At 42.7% G+C, this 27,334-nt stretch overlaps 1 protein-coding gene and 1 long non-coding RNA gene across 2 annotated transcripts in view; both read left to right on the forward strand.

Moving 5' to 3' along the window:
* The window catches only part of SLC35G2 (solute carrier family 35 member G2), a 65,242-nt gene extending 46,463 nt beyond the window's left edge, over positions 1-18,779 (forward strand). The window contains exon 2 of the mRNA XM_063442231.1: positions 16,729-18,779. Within this exon, the coding sequence (XP_063298301.1) occupies positions 16,742-17,974 (1,233 nt within the window). The 5' untranslated portion in view covers positions 16,729-16,741 and the 3' untranslated portion in view covers positions 17,975-18,779. The remainder of the gene's footprint in view (positions 1-16,728) is intronic.
* The window catches only part of LOC134586612 (uncharacterized), an 880,984-nt gene that overhangs the window by 735,626 nt on the left and 118,024 nt on the right, over positions 1-27,334 (forward strand). The gene's annotated exons all lie outside the window — the stretch shown is intronic.

The raw sequence follows: 27,334 nt of genomic DNA on the forward strand, positions 1-27,334 counted from the left end.
GCTGCTGTACAAAATGTGACCCACTGCACACAATGCCTGAACCCCTGTACACAATGCCCCAGTTACTGTATAGGAGTTCTAAAAAGCTCTAGCCTGCTGTATATTATTTCTGGGCTGCTGTACACAATGTCTGAACCATTGTACATAATAACTGAGTTGTTGTACAAATTACTCAGCTGCTGTGTGCATTGCCAGGGCTGCTGTACACAATGCCTGAGTCACTGTACACAATGCCTAACATGCGGTACACAATGCCTGAACTGCTATGCAAAATAACCGTGCACACGGCTAAGCCGATGTACTCAGCAAGAGCCACTTTACACAATACATGAGCTATTGTACTCAATTTGTAGGCTGCTGTAGACATTGTGTGAGCTAAAGTATACAATACCAAACAGCTGTATACAAATACTGAGCTGCTGTACACAATGCCTGAGCTGCTGTACATAAAAAAAAAGCTGTACACAAAGTCTGAGCTGCTGTATGCAATGCTGAGCTACTGCACAATATGCCAAACGTCTTTACACTAAGCCTGAAGCACGGTAGACAACGCCACTGCCACTGTATGCAATGTCTTAGCTGCGGTACACAATGCCGGAGTCACTGCACATAATGCCCGCGAGGTTGTACACAATGCCTGAGCTGAATTATACAATGCTTGAGCCTCTATAAACAATGTTGAGCTGCTCTACACGACCCAAAGCTGCGGTGTACAATGTCTGAGCAGCTCCTCAAAATGCCCCTGTACACAATAGCACAATGCCTGAGCTGCTGTGTACATTAACTAAGCTCCTAAATACAATGCTGAGTTGCTGTATAGAATATCTTAATCTGTACACAGTCAAACTTCCTGCTCACAATACCTGAGCTTCAATATACAATGCAAAATTTCTACGTACAATGCCGAGTTGTTGTATACCATTCATGAGCTGCTGTACACAATGCCTGAGCCCTGTACATTCTTATTATATTATTTATATAGCGCCATCAGATTCCGTAGCGCTGTACAATTTCGTAGCGCTGTACATGACGCATGAGCCATGTTACACAATGTCTGGGGCACTGAACACAATGCCTGAGCTGTTGTACACAATGCCTGAGCTGTTGTACACATTGCCTGAGCTGCAGTATACAAATCAAAACAGCTTAATACAATGCCAAGCTGATTTACCCAATCCCTGAGCTGCTGAACACAATTCAGAGTTGCTGTACACAAAGCCTTACCCACTGCACACAATGCTAAAGCTGCTATATGCATTGCCTGAGCTGCAATATACAGTGCCAGCTGCTGTATATAATGCTTGAGCATGTACACATTTTCTAGCTTCGATGCACAATGCCCAAGCCTTTGTACACAATGTCTAAGCTGCTGTACACAATGCCCTATGTTCACAATGTCTGAGCTGCTGTACACAATGCCTGAGGTGCAGTATACAATGCAAAATTTCTGTATACAATGCCTGAGTTGTTGAACACAAAACTTGACCTAATATACTGAATAACTGAGGTGCCACGGTATCCAAAGCCTAAGTCAGTGGACATAAAGGCCCCAGGGAGAGTGCGCAGCTTAGCGGACAGGGACACATGTATCAGTGTGGGATGGATAAAGCATGATTGCCTATATGCTACATGTGGGAGTGTGAGATGTGAGGAAGTGGGTGGTGACAGATTAGACTGACCTCAGTGCCACTTAGGAGCCGGGCCAGCAACAAGTTTCCCGCCCACCCTCCCTTTGCTGTTTTGGGCCCGGGAGGTTGTCACAGCGAGGCGGGGGGGTGTCCTTGCCAAATAAGGGATGGTTTGGTAGATTAGATGAAAAAGGGGGATAATGGCCGGGTCTCATCCTCCCCCTGTCTCTTATGGTGAACCTGGAGGAGGTAACAGGTTGGACGTGTCCCCACTGGGTTGTAAGTCGACCAGTGGGGAGCATTATGGTTGGGCCCCATCGAGTGGGTGGGGAGCCCTGAAAAGGAAGATGTTTTTATTATGCCGAGGGGGGGAGGTGAGAGCCTTGGGGAAGTTAGATTGGCAAGGACGGTTTCTTTGGTTACTGTATGACTATATGCAAATAGTTTATGTTAATTTATGATAATTTATGATAATTATTATTTCGTTATATGTTAAAAGGAGTTATACAGTATTTGGTTGTGTTAATAAATGCTGTGGCCTGTTTTCTCCAAGAAGTTGTCTGTCGTTATTTGAAGGGGTAAGTTGTGGTTTTATGGGGGATGAAGGGAATGCTATCCAATGCCCACTACGTACATACATGCCGACCTACTGTACACAATGCCAGAGCTCTACATAATGTCTGAGCTGATGTATACAAAGCCAAGCTCCTGTATACAATGCCAAGCTGTGTACAAAAAGCCTGAGCCATTGTGGACACCTGCTGTACACAATGCCGAACTTCTCTATATAATGCCTGAACCGCTGTACGTAATACTGAGCTGCTGTATACAGTGCCCAGCCGCTGTACGTAATGCCTGATCTGATTCCCATTCATGAAAAAAATTCAATGAGAAATGCTTGCGTGAGTGAATGAACGCCCTCCATTCCCACCACGTAAAATGCAGTCTCCCACTCTGCAATCCGTGTGCTAGTGACATTGTATTGGCGTTCAGTATCCCTGCCAGTGGCTTAGAGGAAAAATGGGGAAAAAAATGAACAAATAGGATGCTGTAAAGAAAAAGGCAAGGTCATAAATGGCAGCTGCTCTCTGCGCCTCCGAAACCAGGGAGACGTCTGTATAGCTTGAGCCTTTCATATGGTTTACAATAGGAGCCTTTTACCGTCAATTACCAGGATATAACAAGCACCATTGTGTTGTGTTGTGTGTGGAGGAGTTACAGCTGTAATGTTTTATACTGCGGACAGAAAATAGGGACCACATGTAAATAAGGCGATCTTTAACATACTGATTGCACTGCTGGTGTAGGATCCTTCCTTAAATGACAGGTTACAATATATATTTATATTTATGTATATTCATATTCTCCTATCACGGACATCTCACTCTTATTACACACTCTTATTAAGCATTATTACGGTCCGCTGTTTCCTACCTTCCTCTACCTCTTTGCTGCTAGCCTCACTGAAAAGATGTACCTCGCCAGCCATACAGTCACATAATCACTGACAGCTGCAAGTATTGCAAGACTTTTGTGAGTATATGCTGATATCACACCATGATGTCACTGTTAGGAAACAAATTCCCAAGATGCAGCATGACCTTTATGATCGAGACAGTGATGTTATATACATTGTGAGGTCAGCAACCAGGGACAATTTTCCCACAGTGCATCATGGTTCATTTATATCTATGTACATACACAGAAATATATATATATATTAAATAGAGCCTCAATTTTAATATCTGTCAATTTCAATTTGACAGATTTGAATAATTTAAATATTAAATTGAGGTCTAGGAAAGGTTATTCACATTTTTATCACATTGCTGTAAATATCCAATTTTGTGTGTGTGATCATTAGCATCATGATATATTATGCATTGTATATGTATCTGTATATAAAAAGCTAAGTGACTGGTTCATTTAGCTCACGAGCTTTGCTTTGGTATAAATGCTGTTTTTTTTTTTTAAATAGCAGGTCATTGCTATAGAACCCTCAGAACTGACAAACAGCTATTCAAAATATCAACATAAGGGATATTTATTTTATTCATCAAAGAAAGTAAAACGTAACATACAAATTAGGCTTAAAGGGACACTCCACTGTCCAAACGCAAAATAAAAATCACTGTTTAGTAGATATACCCCAAATGAAATTTTGCATGCATTCAATTGTGCTTTTTGTTTCATTGTCGGTATATCTAAAACCACCTTGCAAAACCTGCAGTTCTGTTGTCAGCAGCATTTGCATGCAATCCCCCTCTTACTCTGCCAACAACTTCTGGGCAGTCTTTGCAAGGCAGATGCTCTGAGCAATTGCTACCTCTTTGAGCTAACCAAAACAGGAAGTAAAATGACCTGTTATCTGCTTGAAAATCAGGAGGTGTAACCAGTTTAATTTATAAAAGTGTCAGTTTCTATTGAAATCTGTACTTTTTGCAAAATGAAAAAAAAGAACACATAAAGCTTTTCAGAAAGCTAAAGTGCTTAGGGATCTGAAGTGTTCCTTTAATAATATGTATTTTTTTACTCTAGTGACAGTCTGACATACACATATACAATATGTTTGAATGATTTTAATGAGCTAACCCGACTGACACAGAAACAGCATTTAATAACCTGCCTGAAAGTAGAGAAGGGCCAGTTTAGTTGTACATTAGGGTGTACCGAGGGCCGGCGCTACCATTAAGGCGGACTAGGCAGCCGCCTAGGGCGCCCCTTGGGAGGGGGCGCCGCCAGGAGCGCCGGCCCCCCTAATGCTGCAGCCGCCCGAGCGCTCTGTAGAGCGCCTTAGGCGGCTGCAGCTTCGCCCGGGCTGGTGCGTCCATGAGGGCGCACCGCCCGGGCGCAGCATGAAGAGAGGAGCTGACAGGAGGGAAGCGCTCAGCGCTCCCTCCTGTCACTCCCTCACTGTAGCGTGGCCGAGCCCTGTATGATCCGCCGTTACAGGGAGCATTTGTCTCCTGTACCCGGACGGACTAACAGGAAGTGAACACTGAGTGTTCACTTCCTTTTAGTCCGGCCGGGTACAGGAAACAAAAGCTCCCTGTACCCGCGGACAGTACAGAGCTCGGCCACGCTACAACATAGGTAGGGGAGGGTGGGGGGAATAAAGGGGGGGGGGAGAGAAATAAATGGAGAGGGAGGGAGGGGGGGGAGAAATCAATGGAGAGGGAGGGAGGGGGGGAGAAATAAATGGAGAGGGAGGGAGGGGGGGAGAAATAAATGGAGGGTGGAGAAATAAATGGAGGGGGGGAAATAAATGGGGAGGGAGGGGGGGCAGGAGAAATAAATGGAGAGGGAGGGAGGGGGGGAAATAAATGGAGAGGGAGGGGGGAGGAGAAATAAATGGAGAGAGAGGGGGGAGGAGAAATAAATGGAGAGGGAGGGGGGAGAAATAAATGGAGGGGGGGGAGAAATACATGGAGAGGGAGGGGGGGAGAAATAAATGGACAGGGATGGGGGGAATAAATGGACAGGGAGAATAAATGCACAGGGAGGGGGGGGAATAAATGGACAGGGGGGAATAAATGGACAGGGGGGGGGGGAATAAGTTGACAGGCGGGGGGATAAATGGACAGGGAGGGTGGGGGAATAAATGGACAGGCAGGGCGGGGGGAATAAATTGAAAGGGGGGGAAATAAATTGACAAGGTGGGGGGAAGTAATTGACAGGGAGTAGAATTGACGGGGTTAGGAGGGGGAATGAGAGTGGGGAGGGGAGAAGAGAGTGACGAGGGGGGGGAGAGAAGAGAGTGACGAGGGAGGGAGAGGGGGAGAAGAGAGTGACAAGGGAGGAGGGAGAGATTGACGTCCATCACACACACAAAATGCACCCCTTGCACACAGAAAAACACACAATGCATTACACACAGACACACACACACAAGCAATTCAACCCTTACATACAATGCATCCCTTACACACACAGAAACACACAATGCATTCCTTACACACACTCAATGCACCCTTTACACACACTCAATGCACCCCTTACAGACGCACACACTGCATCCCGTACATACACAGAAACACACATTGCAGCCCTTACACATACACACACAGATTCACACAATGCATTCCTTACACACAAATCAGGACATCCCCTACTCCTGTGAACAAACTATTTGGTGGAACATGAAGGTGGACCCTGGGGCCCAGACCATGAGCTGTGTAAAGGGCTTTTAAAAAAAATGGAGCTGCTTTCCGTTCTCCCAGAACACAAACAGCCTCCAGAGAGCTGTCAGGGTACCTGCGGTCTCTACCTCCGAAAGAGGTAGAGACTTAGCTGTTCCTCCATCCAGACGGCCTGATGGCTCCCTTTCCCACGGTCTATCCGGTCATGCAATGCCGGCCGCGAGGGAGTGACTGCCTTTTACAGCATCTAGGCAGGAAGTTGTCATCAGGACACTCCTCCGGAACGAACCTGTCACTCAATTGCTGCAGGACCAATCAGGACGCCTCGGAGGCGTGGTTACTGCTCTGAACAGGGTATTTAACAGAGCTTCTTTCATTAGCTCATTGCCCTGTCGTGGTTCTAGCTTGTTCTAGTCACTCAGTGCTTGTGTATTCTATTATCCCTTTTGGTTTTGACCCGGCTTGTTTACCTTACTCTGCTTATCTCTGTTACCCTTGATTCGGCTTGTCTCTCGCTTACCTGTCTTCTGTTACCCTCGACCTCGGCTTGTCTTTGACCATTCTATACTGTACTACTTACGTTAGTCCGGCCATTCTAAGGTCCGGTATACGTATCTGGCTACTGTTTGTACTCTGCGTGTTGGATCCCTGTCCCGATCCTGACATTACGACAGGGTCAATGGATCCTGCGAGTACAAACAGTCAGCTTGCCTCTCCTGATCCTAGGTTTGAAGCCATGGATCACAGAATGGATCAGATGGCGCTTGCGCTACAGGCTCTATTATCTCGTGCCAATAACCCACCAGAGGAGATACGTAATACCCCTGTTTCTCCTGTCGGTTCAGGTCTAGAGGTAGCCACAGTGGGTGCTTCTTCTCGCATTACCACCCCAGTACGCTATGGTGGGGCTCCTGAGAAGTGTCGTGGTTTCTTAAACCAAATTAGTATCCATTTTGAATTGCAACCTCGCTCTTATCCTACAGATAGGGCAAAGGTAGGATTTATTATCACCCTACTTATTGAGAAAGCTCTGAGATGGGCCAACCCATTATGGGAGAACGATAACCCATTAGTTTATAACTATAACGCCTTTGTAGCTGCTTTTAGAAGAACATTTGACCCTCCAGGTAGAAAGGTTAATGCAGCCAGATTACTGTTGCGTCTGAGACAGGAGAACCGAACACTGGTGGATTATGCACTAGAGTTCAGGTCTCTGGCGTCAGAGGTCAAGTGGAATAAGCAGGCGTATATGGATGTATTTTTGAATGGCTTATCTGAAGTAATCCTTGATGAGGTTGCTACCAGAGAACTCCCTGAGAATTTAGAGGATTTAATTTCGTTCATCTCTCGTATAGATGAACGTTTAAGAGAGAGACAGAACACTCGAGAGAGGAACCGGAGACCTTCTTTTAGGTTAGCCCCCGCTTTTCCAAGTCCTGACTCCACGGTATCTTTGCTTCCTAAACCTATGCAGATAGGGTATACCCGCCTCTCTGAGGAGGAAAGACAGTACAGGAGAAGAGAGGGTTTGTGTATGTATTGTGGAGCTAAGGGTCATTTACTCTCGAACTGTTCTAACCGCCCGGGAAACGCTCGCACCTAAGTCTCTCTAGAGGACAGGCCTTGGGTGTTTCTATTTTGTCCTCTACTCCTAATTATAAAGATCACAGGCTTCTGCTACCAGTTTCCTTAACTTGCGGGAGGGAAGTAGTAAGGGCTATGGCTTTGATAGATTCCGGTGCGGCTGAGAATTTTATCGACCTAGCCTTTGCTAGTAAAAACAATTTCCCATCCCAGCTAAGGGAGACACCCTTGGCCGTTGAGGCCATAGATGGTAGACCACTACTAGACCCTGTTATCTTTCGTGAGACCATACCCATTGAGTTAAATGTTGGTATCCTACACGTGGAGAATTTATCTCTTCTGCTCATTTCGTCTCCTTCCGTTCCCATTGTTCTGGGGTACCCATGGTCAGGGCCGGACTGGCCCACCGGGATACCGGGAAATTTCCCGGTGGGCCGCGGTACCTGGGGGCTGCTCTGGTAATATATGTGCCACCGGGTGGCCGGTCCGGTGGCACATACTTTGAGGGGGCCGGCCGGCAGGCGGCCGCATTGCAGGCTGCAGCCTCGCCGGTCCGGCAGCACTGTTAATGCTGAGGGCTGAAGGGGGAGGGAGCATATCTCTACCATGCTCCCTCGCGGTTCCCACAATCCCCAGCATGCTCCCTCGCGGTTCCCACAATCTCCAGCACGGCTGCTGGGGATTGTGGGAACCGCGAGGGAGCATGGTAGAGATATGCTCCCTCCCCCTTCAGCCCTCAGCATTAACAGTGCTGCCGGACCGGCGAGGCTGCAGCCTGCAATGCGGCCGGCCCCCTGACTCCTCTCAGGTGGGTGGGGGGGATGGAAGTGGGGGGTTATTAGAGAGAACGACAGAGGGGGGAGGGTGAAAAGAGAGAGAGAGACGGGGGGGTTTAAAAGAGAGAGAGACAGAGGGGGGGTGAAGAGAGAGAGACAGAGGGTGTGTGTGAAGAGAGAGAGAGACAGAGGGGGGGTGTGAAGAGAGACAGAGGGGGTGTGTGTGAAGAGAGAGAGAGACAGAGGGGGGGGTGAAGAGAGAGAGAGAGACAGAGGGGGGGGTGAAGAGAGAGACAGAGGGTGTGTGTGTGAAGAGAGAGAGAGACAGAGGGGGTGAGGAGAGAGAGAGACAGAGGGGGGTGAGGAGAGAGAGAGACAGAGGGGGGGTGAGGAGAGAGAGAGACAGAGGGGGGTGTGAAGAGAGAGAGAGACAGAGGGGGGTGAAGAGAGACAGAGGGGGGTGAAGAGAGAGAGACAGAGGGGGGGTGAAGAGAGAGAGAGACAGAGGGGGGTGAAGAGAGAGAGAGACAGAGGGGGGGTGAAGAGAGAGAGAGACAGGGGGGTGAAGAGAGAGAGAGACAGGGGGGAATAGAGAGAGAGAGACAGAGGGGGGTTGAATAGAGAGAGAGACAGAGGGAGGTTGAATAGAGAGAGAGACAGAGGGGGGGTTAAAAGAGAGAGAGACAGAGGGGGTGTGAAGAGAGAGAGAGACAGAGGGGGGTGTGAAGAGAGAGAGAGAGAGGGGGGTGTGTGAAGAGAGAGAGAGACAGAGGGGGGTGTGAAGAGAGAGAGACAGAGGGGGGTGTGAAGAGAGAGAGACAGAGGGGGGTGAAGAGAGAGAGACAGGAGGGGGTGAAGAGAGAGAGACAGAGGGGGTGAAGAGAGAGAGAGAGACAGAGGGGGGTGAAGAGAGAGAGAGAGAGAGACAGAGGGGGGTGAAGAGAGAGAGAGAGACAGGGGGTGAAGAGAGAGACAGAGGGGGTGAAGAGAGACAGAGGGGGGTGAAGAGAGAGAGAGACAGAGGGGGGGTGAAGAGAGAGAGACAGAGGGGGTTGAAGAGAGAGAGAGACAGGGGGGGAATAGAGGGAGAGAGACAGAGGAGGGGAATAGAGAGAGAGAGACAGAGGGAGGTTGAATAGAGAGAGAGAGACAGAGGGGGGTTGAATAGAGAGAGAGACAGAGGGGGGTTGAATAGAGAGAGAGACAGAGGGGGGTGAATAGAGAGACAGAGGGGGTGAATAGAGAGACAGAGGGGGGTGAATAGAGAGACAGAGGGGGGGTGAATAGAGAGAGAGAGACAGGGGGGTGAATAGAGAGAGAGAGACAGGGGGGGTGAATAGAGAGAGAGAGACAGGGGGGGTGAATAGAGAGAGAGAGACAGGGGGGGGTGAATAGAGAGAGAGAGACAGGGGGGGTGAATAGAGAGAGAGAGACAGGGGGGGGTGAATAGAGAGAGAGAGACAGGGGGGGTGAATAGAGAGAGAGAGACGGGGGGGTGAATAGAGAGAGAGACGGGGGGGTGAATAGAGAGAGAGACAGAGGGGGGAGAGTGCCACAGGGAGAGGGGGGAGAGAGGGGCGAATAGAGAGAGACAGAGGGGGAGGGAGAGTGCCACAGGGAAAGGAGGGATAAAGAGACAGAGGGGGAGAGTGAGACACAAGGGGAGAAAGAGGGGCGAATAGAGAGAGACAGAGGGAGAGGGAGAGAGCCACAGGGAAAGGGGGGAGAACGAGACAGAGGGGGGAGAGTGAGACACAAGGGGAGAAAGAGGGGTGAATAGAGAGAGACAGAGGGGTTGGGAGAGTTCCACAGGGAAAGGAGGGAGAAAGAGACAGAGGGGAGAGAGTGAGACACAAGGGGAGAAAGAGGGGTGAATAGAGAGAGACAGAGGGGGAGGGAGAGTGCCACAGGGAAACTCTAGCCCTGGAGCTACGGGCTAGAGTTCACTCTCACCACTGCGACCACCAGGGATTCCTGGTGGTCCAAGTGGTGAGAGTGAACTCTAGCCCCATACAAACACTGCCCACACACACCATACACATTCACACACTGCCCCCCCCCCATACACACACACAGACCCCCATACACACATTCCCCTACACACACAGCCACCCATACACACATTGCCCCACGCACCCTACACACTGAACCTTTCACACACATTGCACCCCTCACACATTGCACCACTGCTCCTATACCCTACTACAGCCCCATATCCCAGCAGACCCCAGGTAAGTTGTCAAACTGTACTTAAACGGTTTGACTACTTACTCTGGGAGCGGGTCCCGGCACTCCTGGCACCATACCCACTACACAGAGCAGTAGTGGTTATTGTGCATGGATTATTTCTTTAAATAATCTATAGGTGCCCCTCCTTATATTATATATATATATATATATATATATATATATATATATAATTATGCCTATTATATTTACACATATATTAATGTACATTTATATATGCATAATACACTAAGAAATGTCATTGATATGTACAATATGTAATAAGCAGATATTGGCCCAGTCTTGTTGCTAGGTGCATAATCCAGCACAATAACATATTTAAAGTGAAGAGTGCACCCACAGGACCTCAAAATAAACAAGATAACGTCATTTTTTTACAGTTGTGCCCTACATACATTCACCACTTCAGTCCCATTACCAAGCTTTCCTTAATATGTCATGGTAGTTGGACTGAAACATTGGTTATATGCAAAGGCACGTCTGCTTAAAATAAATCTGCACTCTTTTTTTTTAAGCCTATATGTGCTTTTTTTCACGTTGGAGTAATAATTTAAATTTTAAGTTATCTTTTCTAACTCTGTATCTGCACACTATGCTGGCACGACGCATTATGGGGCTGGTATATAATTTTTTTCCAGGGCTGCTTTTAATTCCCAGTCCGGCCCTGCCCATGGTTGAAAGAACATAACCCTATTATTGATTGGGAGTTAGGGGAGATACTCTCGTGGGGCCAGGGCTGCCAGGATCGGTGTTTGTGCAAGGTTTCTCCATTAGCTAATATTAACATACAGGAGAATCCTACTCAGTCCACAGAAAGACAAATACCAGACCTTTACCTAGACTTAAGGGCAGTGTTTGACAAGAAGAATGCCGATTCTTTGCCGCCACACAGGTCATTTGACTGTAAAATTAAGCTTCTACCCGGGACTATGCCTCCGAGGGGCCATGTATATCCTTTGTCTGTTCAGGAAAACTCGGTTCTAGAGGAGTATATTCAGGAGAATTTAGAAAAGGGATTCATCAGGAGGTCTTCTTCTCCGGCCGGGGCGGGGTTCTTTTTCATTAAGAAGAAGGATGGCACGCTGAGACCTTGTATCGATTACCGAGGCTTGAATAAAATAACTGTCAGAAATGCCTATCCTATCCCACTGATTACCGAGTTATTTGATCGTCTTAAGGGATCCAAAATCTTCACCAAGTTAGATCTCAGAGGGGCTTACAATTTGGTGAGAATCCAGCAAGGTCACGAGTGGATGACGGCATTCAAAACCCGGTATGGCCATTACGAATACACTGTTATGCCATTTGGACTATGCAATGCTCCTGCAGTATTTCAAGAGTTGATTAATGAGGTACTTAGGGAGTTTCAGCATGATTGTGTTATTGTTTACCTGGACGACATACTAATACACTCTAAGGAGATTGAGACTCACCATAGACAGGTCAGAAAGGTGTTACACAAACTTCTGCAACATGGTCTATACTGCAAATTGGAAAAGTGCAGTTTTGATCAGTCTCAGGTAGACTTTCTTGGGTACGTGATTTCTGGGGAAGGTTTTAAAATGGATCCTGGTAAACTCCAATCTATTTTAGACTGGCCTTTGCCCAAAGGACTCAAGTATATCCTAAGGTTTATTGGTTTTTCCAACTACTATAGGCGCTTCATTAAGGGTTACTCCTCTATCATTGCGCCTATTACCAATATGACCAAACAAGGGGCTGATACTAAGTTCTGGTCTGAGGAAGCTCTTGGTGCTTTTAAGACTCTCAAGGAACTTTTTGCCTCAGCTCCCATTCTAGTTCATCCTGATACGACTCTGCCTTTCTTGCTCGAGGTCGATGCTTCTGAGACAGGAGTTGGGGCTGTTCTGTCTCAAAGGTTAGGGGTGGATAAACCGTTACACCCTTGTGGTTTCTTCTCTAAAAAATTTTCTGGGCCTGAGAGCAGATATGACATCGGGGAGAGGGAACTGTTAGCGGTCATTAAGGCTTTAAAGGAGTGGAGACATTTACTGGAAGGGACACTACACCCTGTTACTATCCTAACGGATCATAAGAACTTGTCTTATATTGGGGAGGCTAAGCGCTTGTCCGCCAGGCAGGCTCGCTGGGCTTTGTTCCTCACTCACTTTAATTATGTACTTACGTATAGACCTGGTTCTAAGAACTCTAAAGCCGATGCTTTGTCTCGTCAATATGAACCATCCACTATAACTGAACCACTTCTGTCCTCCATAGTTCCTAAGGGGAATATCATCGCGAACACGAATCTCAGGATTCACTCTCCATTGCTTTCTGAGATCATGAAGTTTCAGCATTTGGCACCCAAACAGACTCCTGGGGATCGACACTTCGTTCCTGCCGCTCTCCAACTGGAGGTGCTACGCTGTCTCCATAACAGCAAGGTGGCTGGGCATCCTGGCATCCGCAAGACTTATGCGCTGGTCTCTAAAGATTTTTGGTGGCCTGACTTACGCAAGGATATTAAAGAATTCATCGGGGCATGTGAAGTTTGTACCAAGACCAAGCTACCCCATTCGCTTCCATGCGGATTTCTGCACCCTTTAGAGGTTCCTGAAAAGCCTTGGTCCTGCCTGGCAATGGACTTCATTGTTGATTTGCCTATCTCTAAAAAGCAGACTGTCATCCTCACTGTAGTAGACAGATTTACTAAAATGGCTCACTTCATTCCCTTACCTAAACTCCCATCTTCGCCCGAATTAGCGGAGATATTCGCCAGGGAGATTTTCCGTTTGCATGGGATACCTTCCCAAATTGTCTCTGACAGAGGCTCCCAATTTGTTTCCCGTTTTTGGAGATCATTCTGCTCCCAACTAGGCATCAAATTGAATTTCTCCTCTGCCTATCATCCTCAGTCCAATGGAGCTGCTGAACGCACTAACCAAAAAGTTGAACAATATTTACGTTGTTTCGTTTCAGAACACCAGGACGATTGGGTCGGTTTGATTCCTTGGGCGGAGTTTGCACATAACAATCTCATTTGTGATTCTACGCATTCTAGCCCTTTTTTCTTGAATTATGGCTTTCATCCTTCCATCCTTCCTTTGGAGTCTTCTTCTCAAGGGATACCGTCGGTGGATGTTCATGTTGCCAATTTAAGAGAGTTGTGGGATCAAACTCGACAAATCCTTTTGCACAATTCTACGCTGGTTAAAAAACATGCTGACAAACGTAGAAGGGCAGCACCGGTGTTTGTTCCAGGCGATAGAGTATGGTTAAGTACTAGAAACATTCGGTTAAAAGTGCCGTCCATGAAGTTTGCTCCTCGATATATTGGACCTTACAGGGTACTGTCTCAAATTAACCCAGTTGCGTATCGTTTAGCGTTGCCTAATGCCTTACGCATTCCTAATTCATTTCATGTTTCCTTGCTAAAACCATTAATATGTAACAGGTTCTCCTCCACGATCGCCCCTCCCCGCTCAGTTCAGGTGGAGGGTCAGGAGGAGTATGAGGTCAATTCCATCGTTGATTCTCGAATCTCCCGGGGGAAACTGCAATATCTGGTCGATTGGAAGGGTTATGGTCCTGAGGAGAGAAGTTGGGTACCTCAGGAGGAGGTGCATGCTCCCCGTCTCCGCAGGGCGTTTCACTCTCGATTCCCTTCTCGCCCTGGTGTATTCCGCCCGGTGGGCGTATCTGAGAGGGGGGGTACTGTCAGGGTACCTGCGGTCTCTACCTCCAAAAGAGGTAGAGACTTAGCTGTTCCTCCATCCAGACGGCCTGATGGCTCCCTTTCCCACGGTCTATCCGGTCATGCAAGGCCGGCCACGAGGGAGTGACTGCCTTTTACAGCATCTAGGCAGGAAGTTGTCATCAGGACACTCCTCCGGAACGACCTGTCACTCAATTGCTGCAGGACCAATCAGGACGCCTCGGAGGCGTGGTTACTGCTCTGAACAGGGTATTTAACAGAGCTTCTTTCATTAGCTCATTGCCCTGTCGTGGTTCTAGCTTGTTCTAGTCACTCAGTGCTTGTGTATTCTATTATCCCTTTTGGTTTTGACCCGGCTTGTTTACCTTACTCTGCTTATCTCTGTTACCCTTGATTCGGCTTGTCTCTCGCTTACCTGTCTTCTGTTACCCTCGACCTCGGCTTGTCTTTGACCATTCTATACTGTACTACTTACGTTAGTCCGGCCATTCTAAGGTCCGGTATACGTATCTGGCTACTGTTTGTACTCTGCGTGTTGGATCCCTGTCCCGATCCTGACAAGAGCCTGTTCTACACCAGACGAGTGGAGCCAGACTGCAGCTAGAGCCCATCACCATCCTCATCTGATTGTAAGTAGGCAATCTAGTATATTATTCGTGGCACTAATCTCTAATTTACCTCACATTAAAGGGACACTTTAGTCCCCAGAACCACTGCAGCTTAATGTAGTGGTTCTGGTGTCTATAGCCTGTTCCTGCAGGCCTTTTAATGTAAACACGGCGGCACTGCAGCACTTGCGTTAGTTAACATGGGGCATTGTGATGTCATATGGGGGGGCGGCAAACTTTACTTTTGCCTAGGGCGGCAAAAATCCTTGCACCGGCCCTGGGTGTACCTGGTAAGGGTGTATTTGGGCACCAGTCAAACTGTCACCAGTCAGCACTAGTCCATTGTTAGATGGTATATCCCAAGTATGAATGAGATAAACTAGAACCTTCATTGTTTGTCTGAGAATCTGTATCTCAACACGTGACTGTTTTTTTCACCAGGAATGTCTATTACCTAGGACGGAAAATATGTAACTTGACAATATTGTCTCTTTTTGTGCTGTGTATCCCAGGAGAGAGCAGTTGAAACATATCCCTATTTTGTATCTGGACTGTTTAAATTCCAGGCCAGTGCTGTATAATTATTTCCCAATACAGTGATCCCTAAAGTCTATGTGGCCCTTGCACAGTACAACAATTAACCACAAGTCCCTGAGAGATATAACTGAGCAGTGCAAGTTCCATTTGGCAGGTTTCATATAGAAGCATATCTGACTTTCAATTGCCTGCGTAATACAGAGGTATGTATTAAAAAAAAAAAAAAAACAAGTCACTAAATTTTTTTCTGACTTGGGTATAATTACTGGCAGTGAAAAGATCTGTAAAGCATGACTATGTTGACAACTGTAACTGGATTGTGGCTGATTGTCATTGATTATTATGGACCGGTTATCAAAGTTGAATTGTAATACGGCTGATATTGTAGCAGAGAAGCAACATATTCTCCAACCTGCTATAATAATGCCAAACACGTGGAGCTATTTTTCGCACCCAACTATGCAACCTGCTCGAACGTATTACGGACAGCTCTTGATACCCATGATCACAGTTACATAAGCCCAGCACTTGAGGACAGATCTCCAGTTCAACTTTTTGCACTCGTGTGGCATTTTTTTTTTACTTTCCTTTGGCCTTTGCACCTACATGCAAGGATCTTTGACAATGTGTTTGTATTTCACCAACTCATGGACAGCAAGCCCAAGGTGTCTGGGGTTAGCATGCTGTTCATGCTGACACCAGATGCAAAAACTTAACAAAATTAATATTACACACAGTAAAATATATCTAAATATATCATTCAGAATAAACCCAGAGTTTCGGGCAGTCATTGGACTTCATGCAAATTACTATATTGTATTCCATAATCAGTGCAAAGCTGTCAACGTTTCAGACTCCTATATCTCCAGAATTAAACATATTAAAAAGAAAGTCTGCTGAAACAAGATAATTGCATCAAAACTACTCTAGTAAGGTAAAGAGTGATGGTGATTAGAGTGTCCCTTTTATTATCTGGATCTATGTAATTTATTGTGACTCCAAGATTGTCAAGAAATATTGGACTCTCCCATTAAATGAGAGCTGAAATGTCCCCGTTGACTTTTTTAGTGTGTGACTGTTGCGTGTTCCACATGCCACCGTGTGGGTATCATAAACTGTGATTTCAGTGCAGCGTTAGAAAGCAAACAAATATCTGTATAACATAAAATTAGCTGTTTTAGTTATATAGCTCAGTATAATAAAGGGGTCTACAAAGTCTCAAAAATATTTTTCAAAAATATTGAAATCTTAGTATTCATTTTTAAGACCCAATTAATCTGGTTAGACGTAATTGATGGTGTCATGACCTTGACTTGGCTTTTTTCTTTTCTTGACTGTGGCCATTTTAAATTTAATATTTCATGATTGTAAAACTATTGACTATCTGGCTGTTTGATAATCTATCTAATGTTTAGGTTATACCTATTTTTTAAAAAAATATTTTTCTTTTGATTAAAAAATAAATGTATGACACTAAAAAAATGGATTGTGAAACACTTTAATGACATGTTTGTGATTCCTGTCATGCTATAGGTTAACTGAAGATATGGACAAGTCTCCTTCCAAACCTTTTTCAGCCAAGAAGAGGGTAAAAATACACCCAAATACTGTGACAGTTAAATACACATCTCATTATCCGCAACCTGGAGATGATGGATATGATGACACCAGTGAGGACAATGGAGGCTTTGTTGAGGAGAACCCCAAAAAACGACTTTTGGGAGATGCCAAAAAGAAAACCTTTTTTGGCACTATGGATTCCAGGCAAAAGCAGATGGATGACCCTGACAATGGGCTTGCTCAGCAGCTGCAAAGTTTTGCGGACAGCTCTATTCTCCAGTCGCGGAAAATGTGGGCAGTCTTATTTGGATCAGCTTTGGCTCATGGATGTGTAGCATTAATCACTAGACTGGTTTCTGATCGTTCCAATGTGCCATCTCTGGAGTTAATATTCATCCGCTCTGTTATGCAAGTATTGTCCATTTTAATGGTATGTTATTATAAAGAAGCACCTTTTGGTCCCCCAGGGTACAAGTTACGATTATTCTTCTATGGTGTATGCAATGTTATTTCCATAACATGTGCCTACACGTCTTTCTCTATTGTTCCTCCAAGCAATGGAACCATAATGTGGAGAGCAACAACCACTGTCTTCAGTGCCATCTTGGCCTTCTTACTGCTAGATGAACACATGGCATACATTGATTTAATTACTGTAGTTTGCAGTGTATTTGGAGCCTGTTTGGTCATGATACCAAATATTGTTAATGAAGAAAATTCGTACCTTGGTTTCTGGAAAGAAGCATTTGGTTATACAATGACAGTAATGGCTGGACTGACCACAGCACTATCTATGATAGTCTACAGATCAATTAAAGAGAAGGTTAGCATGTGGACTGCTCTCTTTACCTTTGGGTGGACTGGAAGTGTGTGGGGAGCATGCACCATGTTTATTCTGCAAGAACCCATTATACCATTGGATGGAGAGACCTGGGGATACCTTCTTGCCATCTGTTTATGTTCTACGGTAGCATTTTTAGGTGTTTACTATGCCTTGTATAAATTCCACCCAGCATTGGTCAGCACAGTTCAACATCTGGAGATTGTTGTAGCCATGATCCTTCAACTTCTTGTACTGCGCATGTATCCCAGTGTCTATGATCTTATTGGTGGAGCTGTCATCATGACAAGCGTCTTTGTGTTGGCTGGTTACAAACTCTACTTGGGTAGGAAAGGACGGCAAGATTATCAAGAAATATTGGACTCTCCCATTAAATGAGAGCTGACATGTCCCCGTTGACTTTTTTAGTGTGTAACTATGTTGCGTGTTCCACATTCCACCCTGCGGGTAACCAAACCTGTGATTTCAGTGCAGAGTTAAAAAGCACCTTTACAAACAAATATCTATATAACATAAAAATAACTGTTTTATTTATATAGCTAGGTATTATAAACGGGTCTACAAAGCCTCAAAAAATATATTTTAGAAAATACTGAAATCTTAGTATTAACGTTTAAGACCCAATTAATCTGGTTAAGCATAATTGGTGGTGTCATGACCTTGACTTGGCTTTAATATATATTGTAAAGCAAATGTGGCAATTTTAAGTTTAAAATTTCATGATGGTAAAACTATTCTTGCAGGGTCGTATCTATAGTTTGCATCTGGTGAAATCTGCTCAGAAGTGTTCAATATTTCATCATGTCATCAGTGATGTGAGTTGTCAAGGAGAAAACTGTTGTCAAGTGAAGTGCGACCAAAAAAGGAATTCTAGTAGTTTCCAATTTAGTCAACCACCAGTGTTCTCCAAAGTAAGTACCATAGCTATGGTATAATAATGTATATAATATATAAAAAGTGCCCTCTTCTAATATTTGCACCCTTGGTAAATATGTGCAAAGAAAACTGTGAAAAATTGTCTTTATTGTTAACCTTTTAATATTTTAATAAAAACACCCAAAAATACTTTGCTCTCATGGTTATCAAACAATTGCAAAAGGTTTATAAAAAAAAAAATACTTTGTTAAATATATGTGTGGCACAATTATTAGCTACCCTGTAAATTCATATGAGAAAAATATATTTGAACTATATTTCCACTGATATCTAAAAAAATTTAGTACATCTGCAAACAGCAACGTGTTCAACCATTATTTCCTGTTTCACAGAGGTATAAATATGAGCTAACACATAGGCCAAATTTCCTTAGTCATTCATCACAATGGGTAATACCAAGGAATAAAGTTGTGATGTGCAGCAAAAAGTGTTGAGCTTCACAAAATGGGAAAGTAGCTATAATAAAATAACACCAATAATTTCCAACATCAGGGCAATAATTAAGAAGTTCCAATCAACTGGAAATATCATAAATCAACCCGGAAGAGGACGTGTGAGTACATTGTCTCGATGCACTATGAAGAGGATAGTTAGAGTGGCCATAACATTTCCAAGGTTCACAGCTGGAGAATTACAGAAGTTAGTTGCACCTTGGGGTCAGAAAGTCTCCAAAACTACAATCCTATATCACATATATCACCACAAGTTGTTTGGAAGGATTCCAATTTAAAAAAAAAAAAAAAGCCTCTACGCTCATCCAAATCAAACTCAAGCGTCTTCAAGTTTGCCAGACATTACTGGAACTTCAAATAGGATCAGGTTCTATGGTCAGAAGAAACCAAAATAGAGCCTTTTGGCAATAAAAACCAGAGGTGGGTTGGGTGCACACAGAGAGGAAGCCATATGGAAAAGTACCTCATGGTACTTAAATATGGTGGTGGCTCTTTGGACAGTTTTTCTGCCAAAGGACCTCAACATGTTGTAAGGATACATGTCATCATGTATTCTATCAAATATCAACAGATATTAAATGAAAATCATACTGCCTCTGCCAGAAGGCTTAAAATGTGTTGTGGTTGGATCTTCCTGCAGGACAATGATCCAAAACATACATCAAATTCAACACAAAAGTGGTTTACTGACTACAAAATCAAGATCATGACATGGTCATGCCAGTCCCCTGATTTGAACCCCATAGAAAACATGTGGGGTGAACTGAAGATGAGAGGCCAACTGCATTGACCTTGAAATATGAAGGATCTTGGGGTTGTTATCTTGGAGGTATCTTGGAAGGTAGCACAACATTTTGACTAAAAGGATGCCAATAATTTTGCCAGATATATATTTACCCTGTTGTCTTTGCAATTGGTTGCTATCCATGAGAGCAGAGTATTTTCACACATTTTCTGAACAAAATATGAAAAGGTTAAACAATATAGACATTTTTTTACAGCCTTCCTTACTCATTTTTTCAAAGTTTGCCATTATTAGTGGAGGGCACTGTACATATAAAATTGCACACATACTCACATGTATCTCTTGTAATTTCTTACTTTACTTCTATCTATACAATAACCAAATACATATATTGTACCTTTATTTGTTATCGCAACATTTTAAGAGTTGTCGTAGTTGCATAAGGGACTATCACCAGCGTGTCCTAGGTATCCGGGACATTATGTATTTTATGCAATGTATGTACATGCATAGGACACCTTACAATTTAGTGGTGCTCGTAAATGTTAACATTCTACATTTTGTTTTGTTGCTTTTAGTAAATTGCCTCAATACTGTTTTCGTGGATTTCTGCTCTCATACGGAGCAAAACAGCATTTTAAAATGAAACATTCTCCGCAACTGTAGGACTGTGTCGAAAAACATTCTATAGACAGAACATTTAAAAGAAGAGATTCATTATTGCAAAATTAGTTCTACTATAGGTGCAAAGTGTTAAAAGATGGGATATATTATATTAGTTTCCATAGTATTGCACCTTATCTAGTACTTTCATCTAGAATAGTACCTGTTTTTCCCTTGAGAAATCTTGGGGTATTTTTTTGAGCAATATTGAAAACACTAGTTACAGTCAAAGTAAATGGAAAATCAGTTCAGCTAAGGTTTTGCATCTTCCAGACTTGTCACATAAGTAGGAGGAGACTTACCATGGATGTATATCCACACAAAAGCACACTGAGTTCTGTCTCTAATCCACATTTTAATATGTGAGTGTCTTTTCAATAATTGTTAAATTTTAGTTCAACACCATTCATTCAGCCCAATGGACAATCTTCCACATATTCAGCTATTTTTCTACATATTCATGTGTGCACCCAATGAGTTCCATTCCTTTCGGTTATCTTTCATTTATTTTTATCCCACAGTTGTAGTTAATTTTACCACTTTTGTTTTTATATAAACGTTCTATGGACAAAATGTACAGGGGTGGTGTGATTGAATCACAATATCAAAATATTAAAGGCACACTGTAGGCACTACAATCATTTGATCTCATTTAATTGCTTATAGTTTATGGCGTATCCTGGTGCTGTCCCTCCAGTCACTGTTAAATAATCTTTGAGCAGTTTAAGACCGACAACAATCCCTGCCTTCCCTTCCCTTTGCTCCGCCCCCACTGGAGGTGTAGCTAAGACAGAGATTACTCACTTCCTTCTAACCTTATTAAATCATATCTGAATGGGTGACTGTGAGAGGCTGAAAGCAATCAGCTGACACTCTCAGCCAATCACATCTGCTCCTTGTTGTTTAGGCTAATGCTTCCTTATTAGCCTGAGCAGCACTAAGGGATAAGCTACTGGGAGCTGTCATATACCATTAAAATATCAAAAACGGTTCAAGACTGAATGTAAAGACAGTGCCAGGAGACTACAGACACTATTACCACTTCAATCAGATGAATCAATTACAGTGCTTACAGTGGCCCTTTAATGATAGGATGGAAAATTCTAAAAAGATTTGTTGATTCTAGAAGTTTACTTGCGTCTAGAATGTACACTGTAGATTTCACAACAAAATTATAAAAGCTTATCACTATTATTAAATTCAATTTTAACAATACATTTTTGTTGAGTTGAAAAGGGAGGCTGTAAAGGCCAAATGCATGAGGTTCATTCACATTGCCAGGAATTGCAAATTTATAGGCTAAAATAAGTGAATAGAAAAATACCTGAGTGACCTAACATTTGCATTTCTCTTGTCAGCTCACTGGAGCGGAGTTGAAAAATCCTTCAGTTTTACTATGTTTCCATTTAAGCTATATATTGGTCCAATATTTGGACATGAATTGTTCATTTTACCCTTACTGAAAAATAAAACCCAAATCAAAATCATTTAAATAGACTTACAGAAAGATTGTGAAATCACTGCCATAGCAGACTTCATGCCACTTTGTCCTCTGCAGAAAACCCAACTTTTTAGTGAATTATTTGATGATATAGCACTACAGCCCCCGATTTAATAATTATATATTTTTTGCTCATTTGAATTTTAGGGGGCATGGGTTCCATTTAAACGGGGAGGTGGTCCATACTTTATCATGTTCCTAATTGCTGTATCAGTGATTTTTTTTTAATTTCTCTTTATTAAATTTTATAATATAAAACATTAAATATAACATTTAACATAATACAAAATTAAAAGGTGACATTGTGTAATTTATGTAACAGTCATCTATACTTTCTTAATTATCTCTGTATCAGTGATTTTAATATTAAATGTAATCCCCCATATGTGTTTTGTCTCCTGAAAAAAGGGCTTACTATATCTGAAAAGTTTATAATTTAATGAATACATAATTTAATCAGGAGTTGCGGTAGGTTTTATGAGAGAGCTTGCCAATTTCAAGGCTGCTTAGTAGATTATGCAGCCAAACTGATGAGTCACAGAGGTGACTAATTGACTATTACCCAGAGTAAAAACAGAATCTGCTCATGTGTGGGAAAAGAACCCGCCATTACAATCTGTGGATACGTATTTTATCGGACATGAGACCACATTACATTTGCTTTATTATAACTCTCACTTTTTTCCTGTAATGTATCCAAATGTGCTATTATAATATTAACAAATATTATTCCTATGTAGACAGTAAAAGGAAGACTATAGCGTTCGGAGTACAAATCTACAGTGTCCCTGTCTAGAGTGGTATTAGCCCCTCGCACTCCTGTTCAGCCTATATAGGGTTAAAAAAAAACTTATTTTGTTCCAGCATCTATACTCCCTCAGTGCAGCTTAGTTCTCCTCCTCCAGTGATGCCACGGCCAAGGCATGGTCTCTTCTGCCAATGGTCCAATCCAGGAGCATTGACTATCCAATGCACATTTCCCATTAGAAAAGCCTTGAATCAATGCATTCCTATGTGGGTCCGCATCATGTTGCCAAGCTTAACTCAGCCAGTAAAGCAGAAGAAGTTCTAGTGGCTGTCATACTGACAGCCACTAGACGTGGACTTAACTCTGCAATGTAAACACTGCATGTTCTCAAAAATTGCAATGTTTTACATTACAGGGTTAAGGGGACTGCACCCAGATCACTTCATTGAGATGGTGACTATGGTGTATTTTTAATACCACATCTACAAAGTGCTCACTATAGACATGAAACCAGTTCCTGAAAATAAATAAACCGTGGAATAATCTAAATAAGGTTTCATATGTATGTATAAGGCATCAAATAAATCCTCAGCACTAGAAGAAAATGAAACCAAAATATCATTTTCGTAAATACAAGAAGTTGTTTCAAGCGTCACAATGCCCATATGTGCCAAATTTTACTTCTAGGAGTATCTCATTCATTATGGGGCATTTGAAGTTGATGTGATTTTGTTTCATACAGATGCTCCTTGCCATGGCATACACAGATAAATGTACCCCTCCAGGAAGTACCAACGTATCACTTGCGAGACAAACGCAGCGGTAGTTGAAGTTTAATCCCCATATCACTCAGAGTTCAATAACATAAACTCTATATTTATAAATTGCCAATGCTGTACTCTGCTCTGGAGCTTGACATATCAGGTTTCATATCTTGATCACAATATGTAGAGGTCTGACAGCTAAACCAAGACATACAGTTCACTGCCATGTTAAAAGAAAATGTAATACCAGTGTGTTTTTGTATTGTACTGGTGAATGAGTGCTATGTTTGTGTATATGAATGTTATATTGCACAATAAAAATGTTGACAGCAACCCGCCTCCATCTTTGGCCAACCCTAATTCTGCATATCTAGGTTATTTGTATACCTTGTTAAACAAAAATGTTAAATCCGAATCTTATTAAGTATTCCACTCACTTCCAGGGATTTTTCATTAGCTTTATTTTGCATACAAAGAAGACACAAAGCTCAGAGCTCCTCTTTTATCTCCAGCTACATTGACCTACCTCTCTCTTTGATGGTCCAGGCATCTAACTGGGCAGAGTGAACACTGCTGGTCTGTTAATGCAGTACAAAGGCAATGATGTGATTGGATGAACTTGATGGGTATGTTCCAACTGGTAGGTATCCATTGAAACAGCATGGGGACTACAGTGTGGATCCTGACCAAGGAGTTAAAGATACGTTCTATTCTCATTGTAGTGAGTGCTTCCAACTAGGAATTCAGTTCTATTATGAACATTAATATCTGCAAAAGCAGTTACATTTGCACATGAATTGCTAAAATTGGAGTATCTGAGTCTATTTTATTGTTTGCAAAATTAACTTCATAGCAAACATAGGTGTTTGTTTAGATACAAAATTGTAGAATAGGTGTGGCTTTGGCACCACACTAGTTAAAAAGGATTCTAAGTGTTTCGTTCTGTATAAAAATGGGTTTCACTGTGGCACTCTCCAAGGTAAAACAGGAGATTTGGGGTTGGTCTCAGTCAATCCAATGTTTTTCCATAGGACAGCACTAGGAGGCTATTGTGCATGTGCGACAAAATGCAGCACTGCGCCAGTCATTCATTGGGAAGTGTTCAGCATCTCCATGAAGAGAATGGAGATGGTGAACGCAGGTCAGCACCTCTAGTGGCTCTCTGAGTGACTGCCACTAGAGGTGTTACTAGGCAGCAATGTTAGCACTGCCTTTTCCCTGAAAAGGCACCGTTTACATTGAAGAGCCTGAAGGAACATGCTATAGATACCAGAACCATTACATTAAACTGACTATAATGTCCTCTTTATCATTGCCATCACCAAACGTTCTACATACTCATGCAAATTTAATTTTCTTTTTGGTGTCTACATAGTACCCCACTCCTGATAAACACAATCTTACTCAGCGTTATTTTGGAAGAATTACCACGAGCATGTGCAGTGCTGCATTTTGTCGTGCATGCACAATAGCCTCCAGGTGCTATCCAATGGAAAAACATTGGATTGACTGAGATTATCAAGGTCAGCCATGGAAACGGCCACTCAGACGGCCACTAGAGATACTTCCTCAGTCAGTGCTGCACAATGTGCAGCACTGACGTTCAGCATGGAGACGCTTAACATTACCCACAGAGATACATTGTTTTAATGCATCTCTATGAGGAGAGTCTTATTGGTGCAGTGCTCCATTTTTCAGTGTATGCACAATAGACTTCCAATGCTTTCCTATGGGAAAGCATCGGATTGGCTTAGATCGTCAATTTTGATTATCTCAGACAAGGAGGCAGAGCAAGTGTGGGGCTTGGGGTGGCTGACCCGCTCGGAGCTGGAATAAAGGTATATTTATACCCTTTTAAAAATGTGCCAAGGTGGGCTGGAGGTTAAACTGCATTTTTAGCACTATTTGAATTCCTGTCACTATAGTGTTCCTTTAAAGGACCACTATAGGCACCCAGACCACTTCAGCTTAATGAAGTGGTCTGGGTGCCTGGTCCATCTAGGACTAACCCTTTCTGCTATAAACATAGCAGTTTCAGAGAAACTGCTATGTTTACCTATGGGTTAATACCGCCTCTAGTGGCTGTCTCATTGACAGACGCTAGAGGCGGTTCCGCGCTTCTCACTGTGATTTTCATAGTGAGAAGACGCCAGTAGCATAGCAATATAGTGATGTAGATTAAAAAATCTCCACTCAACAAAGTTCAGCATATCCAGCATCTGTATTGCTACAGTTTATTTAAATAAATGCCACTCCCATCCGGGAAAAGAAGAACCTAACAAAATAAATCAAAAAAGATAAACCCAAAAAGATGAAAATGTTTATTTATCAACTCGATTGACACTCAGCCATTGAGTTTCCCTTAACTAAAAAAAAGGGCCTTTGCAAAACAAAAACAAAAAACCTGCAACCTCATTTTTAAAGGCATCTATTGAATTTGTCTAGTGGAGAATTCATTATCTGTGTGGATAATGTTGTAAAAGAAATTCTTTCTGGTGCTGTATATGTGAAATCTCTTTTCATCTAGTCGAAGTGCGCAATGTACTTATGAACTTGGTAATTAATGTATGGGTTTAAAATTACTTGCCTCCCCAGACAATATGGTTGTTGCAGTTTTGTGGCTTGGGATTGTTTGATGGCACACTTACTAACACATTAACATGGCAGCTATGTATGGATTTTAAATTTCTGCCAACATCCCTGAGATAAAGGCTGGAAAATAATAATAGTTATTTAAAAGAGCAGGGGAAAAGTTTCTTGTACATTTAAAGGAACACTATAGTCACCTAAATTACTTTAGCTAAATAAAGCAGTTTTAGTGTATAGATCATTCCCCTGCAATTTCACTGCTCAATTCACTGTCATTTAGGAGTTAAATCACTTTGTTTCTGTTTATGCAGCCCTAGCCACACTTCCCCTGGCTATGATTGACAGAGCCTGCATGAAAAAAAAACTGGTTTCACTTTCAAACAGATGTAATTTACCTTAAATAATTGTATCTCAATCTCTAAACTTTAATCACATACAGGGTCTAGCAAGCTATTAACATAGCAGGGGATAAGACAATCTAAATTAAACAGAACTTGCAATAAAGAAAGCCTAAAGGCTGGAAAATAATAATAGTTATTTAAAAGAGCAGGGGAAAAGTTTCTTGTACATTTAAAGGAACACTAAAGGAACACTATAGTCACCTAAATTACTTTAGCTAAATAAACAGGAAGTGTTTATTGAAGGCTGTGCAAGTCACATGCAGGGAGGTGTGACTAGGGTTCATAAACAAAGGGATTTAACTCCTAAATGGCAGAGGATTGATCAGTGCGGCTGCAGGGGCATGTTCTATACACCAAAACTGCTTCATTAAGCTAAAGTTGTTCAGGTGACTATAGTGTCCATTTAACAGCTCAATCCAAAATATATGTATACTTTAAGTTGAAGTTTAAGTAAAAATTGTTGAATTAGAAAAATTCTCTGAACCAACTATTTTTTAAAATTGAAAATACAAGCGCTGTGACTCTAGTTATTCGCATAATATATAAAATGTAGAGAAACTAGAGAATACTGCAATAAAATCCAAATCAGTCTAGGTTATGCTAGCTATTACAGGGTTCATGTGTGATCACATTCATTTAATTTCCATTTTTGCGTGTCTACATTTATTTAAATAAGATGTGTCAAGTCATTATAGCTGAATTTAGAAACATTGGCTTCATGTAGATTATCTTTGTCATTTTCCATTACATCTCAGTGTCTTTGAGGGTGCAGATTATGTTTAATCATAGGAATTGCTTTTAGCTTCAACTGTTGAATGGAATTTTCACAGATATTATCTCTGCTGCAAACTGATAAAACTCAATAAACTGACAGCACTCTGACATGCATTGCTTTTTAACTTTATCAGAATGATTTAATAGACAGTGTAAATAGCCACA

This window comes from Pelobates fuscus, chromosome 2, assembly GCF_036172605.1.
Source record: "Pelobates fuscus isolate aPelFus1 chromosome 2, aPelFus1.pri, whole genome shotgun sequence".
Lineage (NCBI taxonomy): Eukaryota > Metazoa > Chordata > Amphibia > Anura > Pelobatidae > Pelobates > Pelobates fuscus.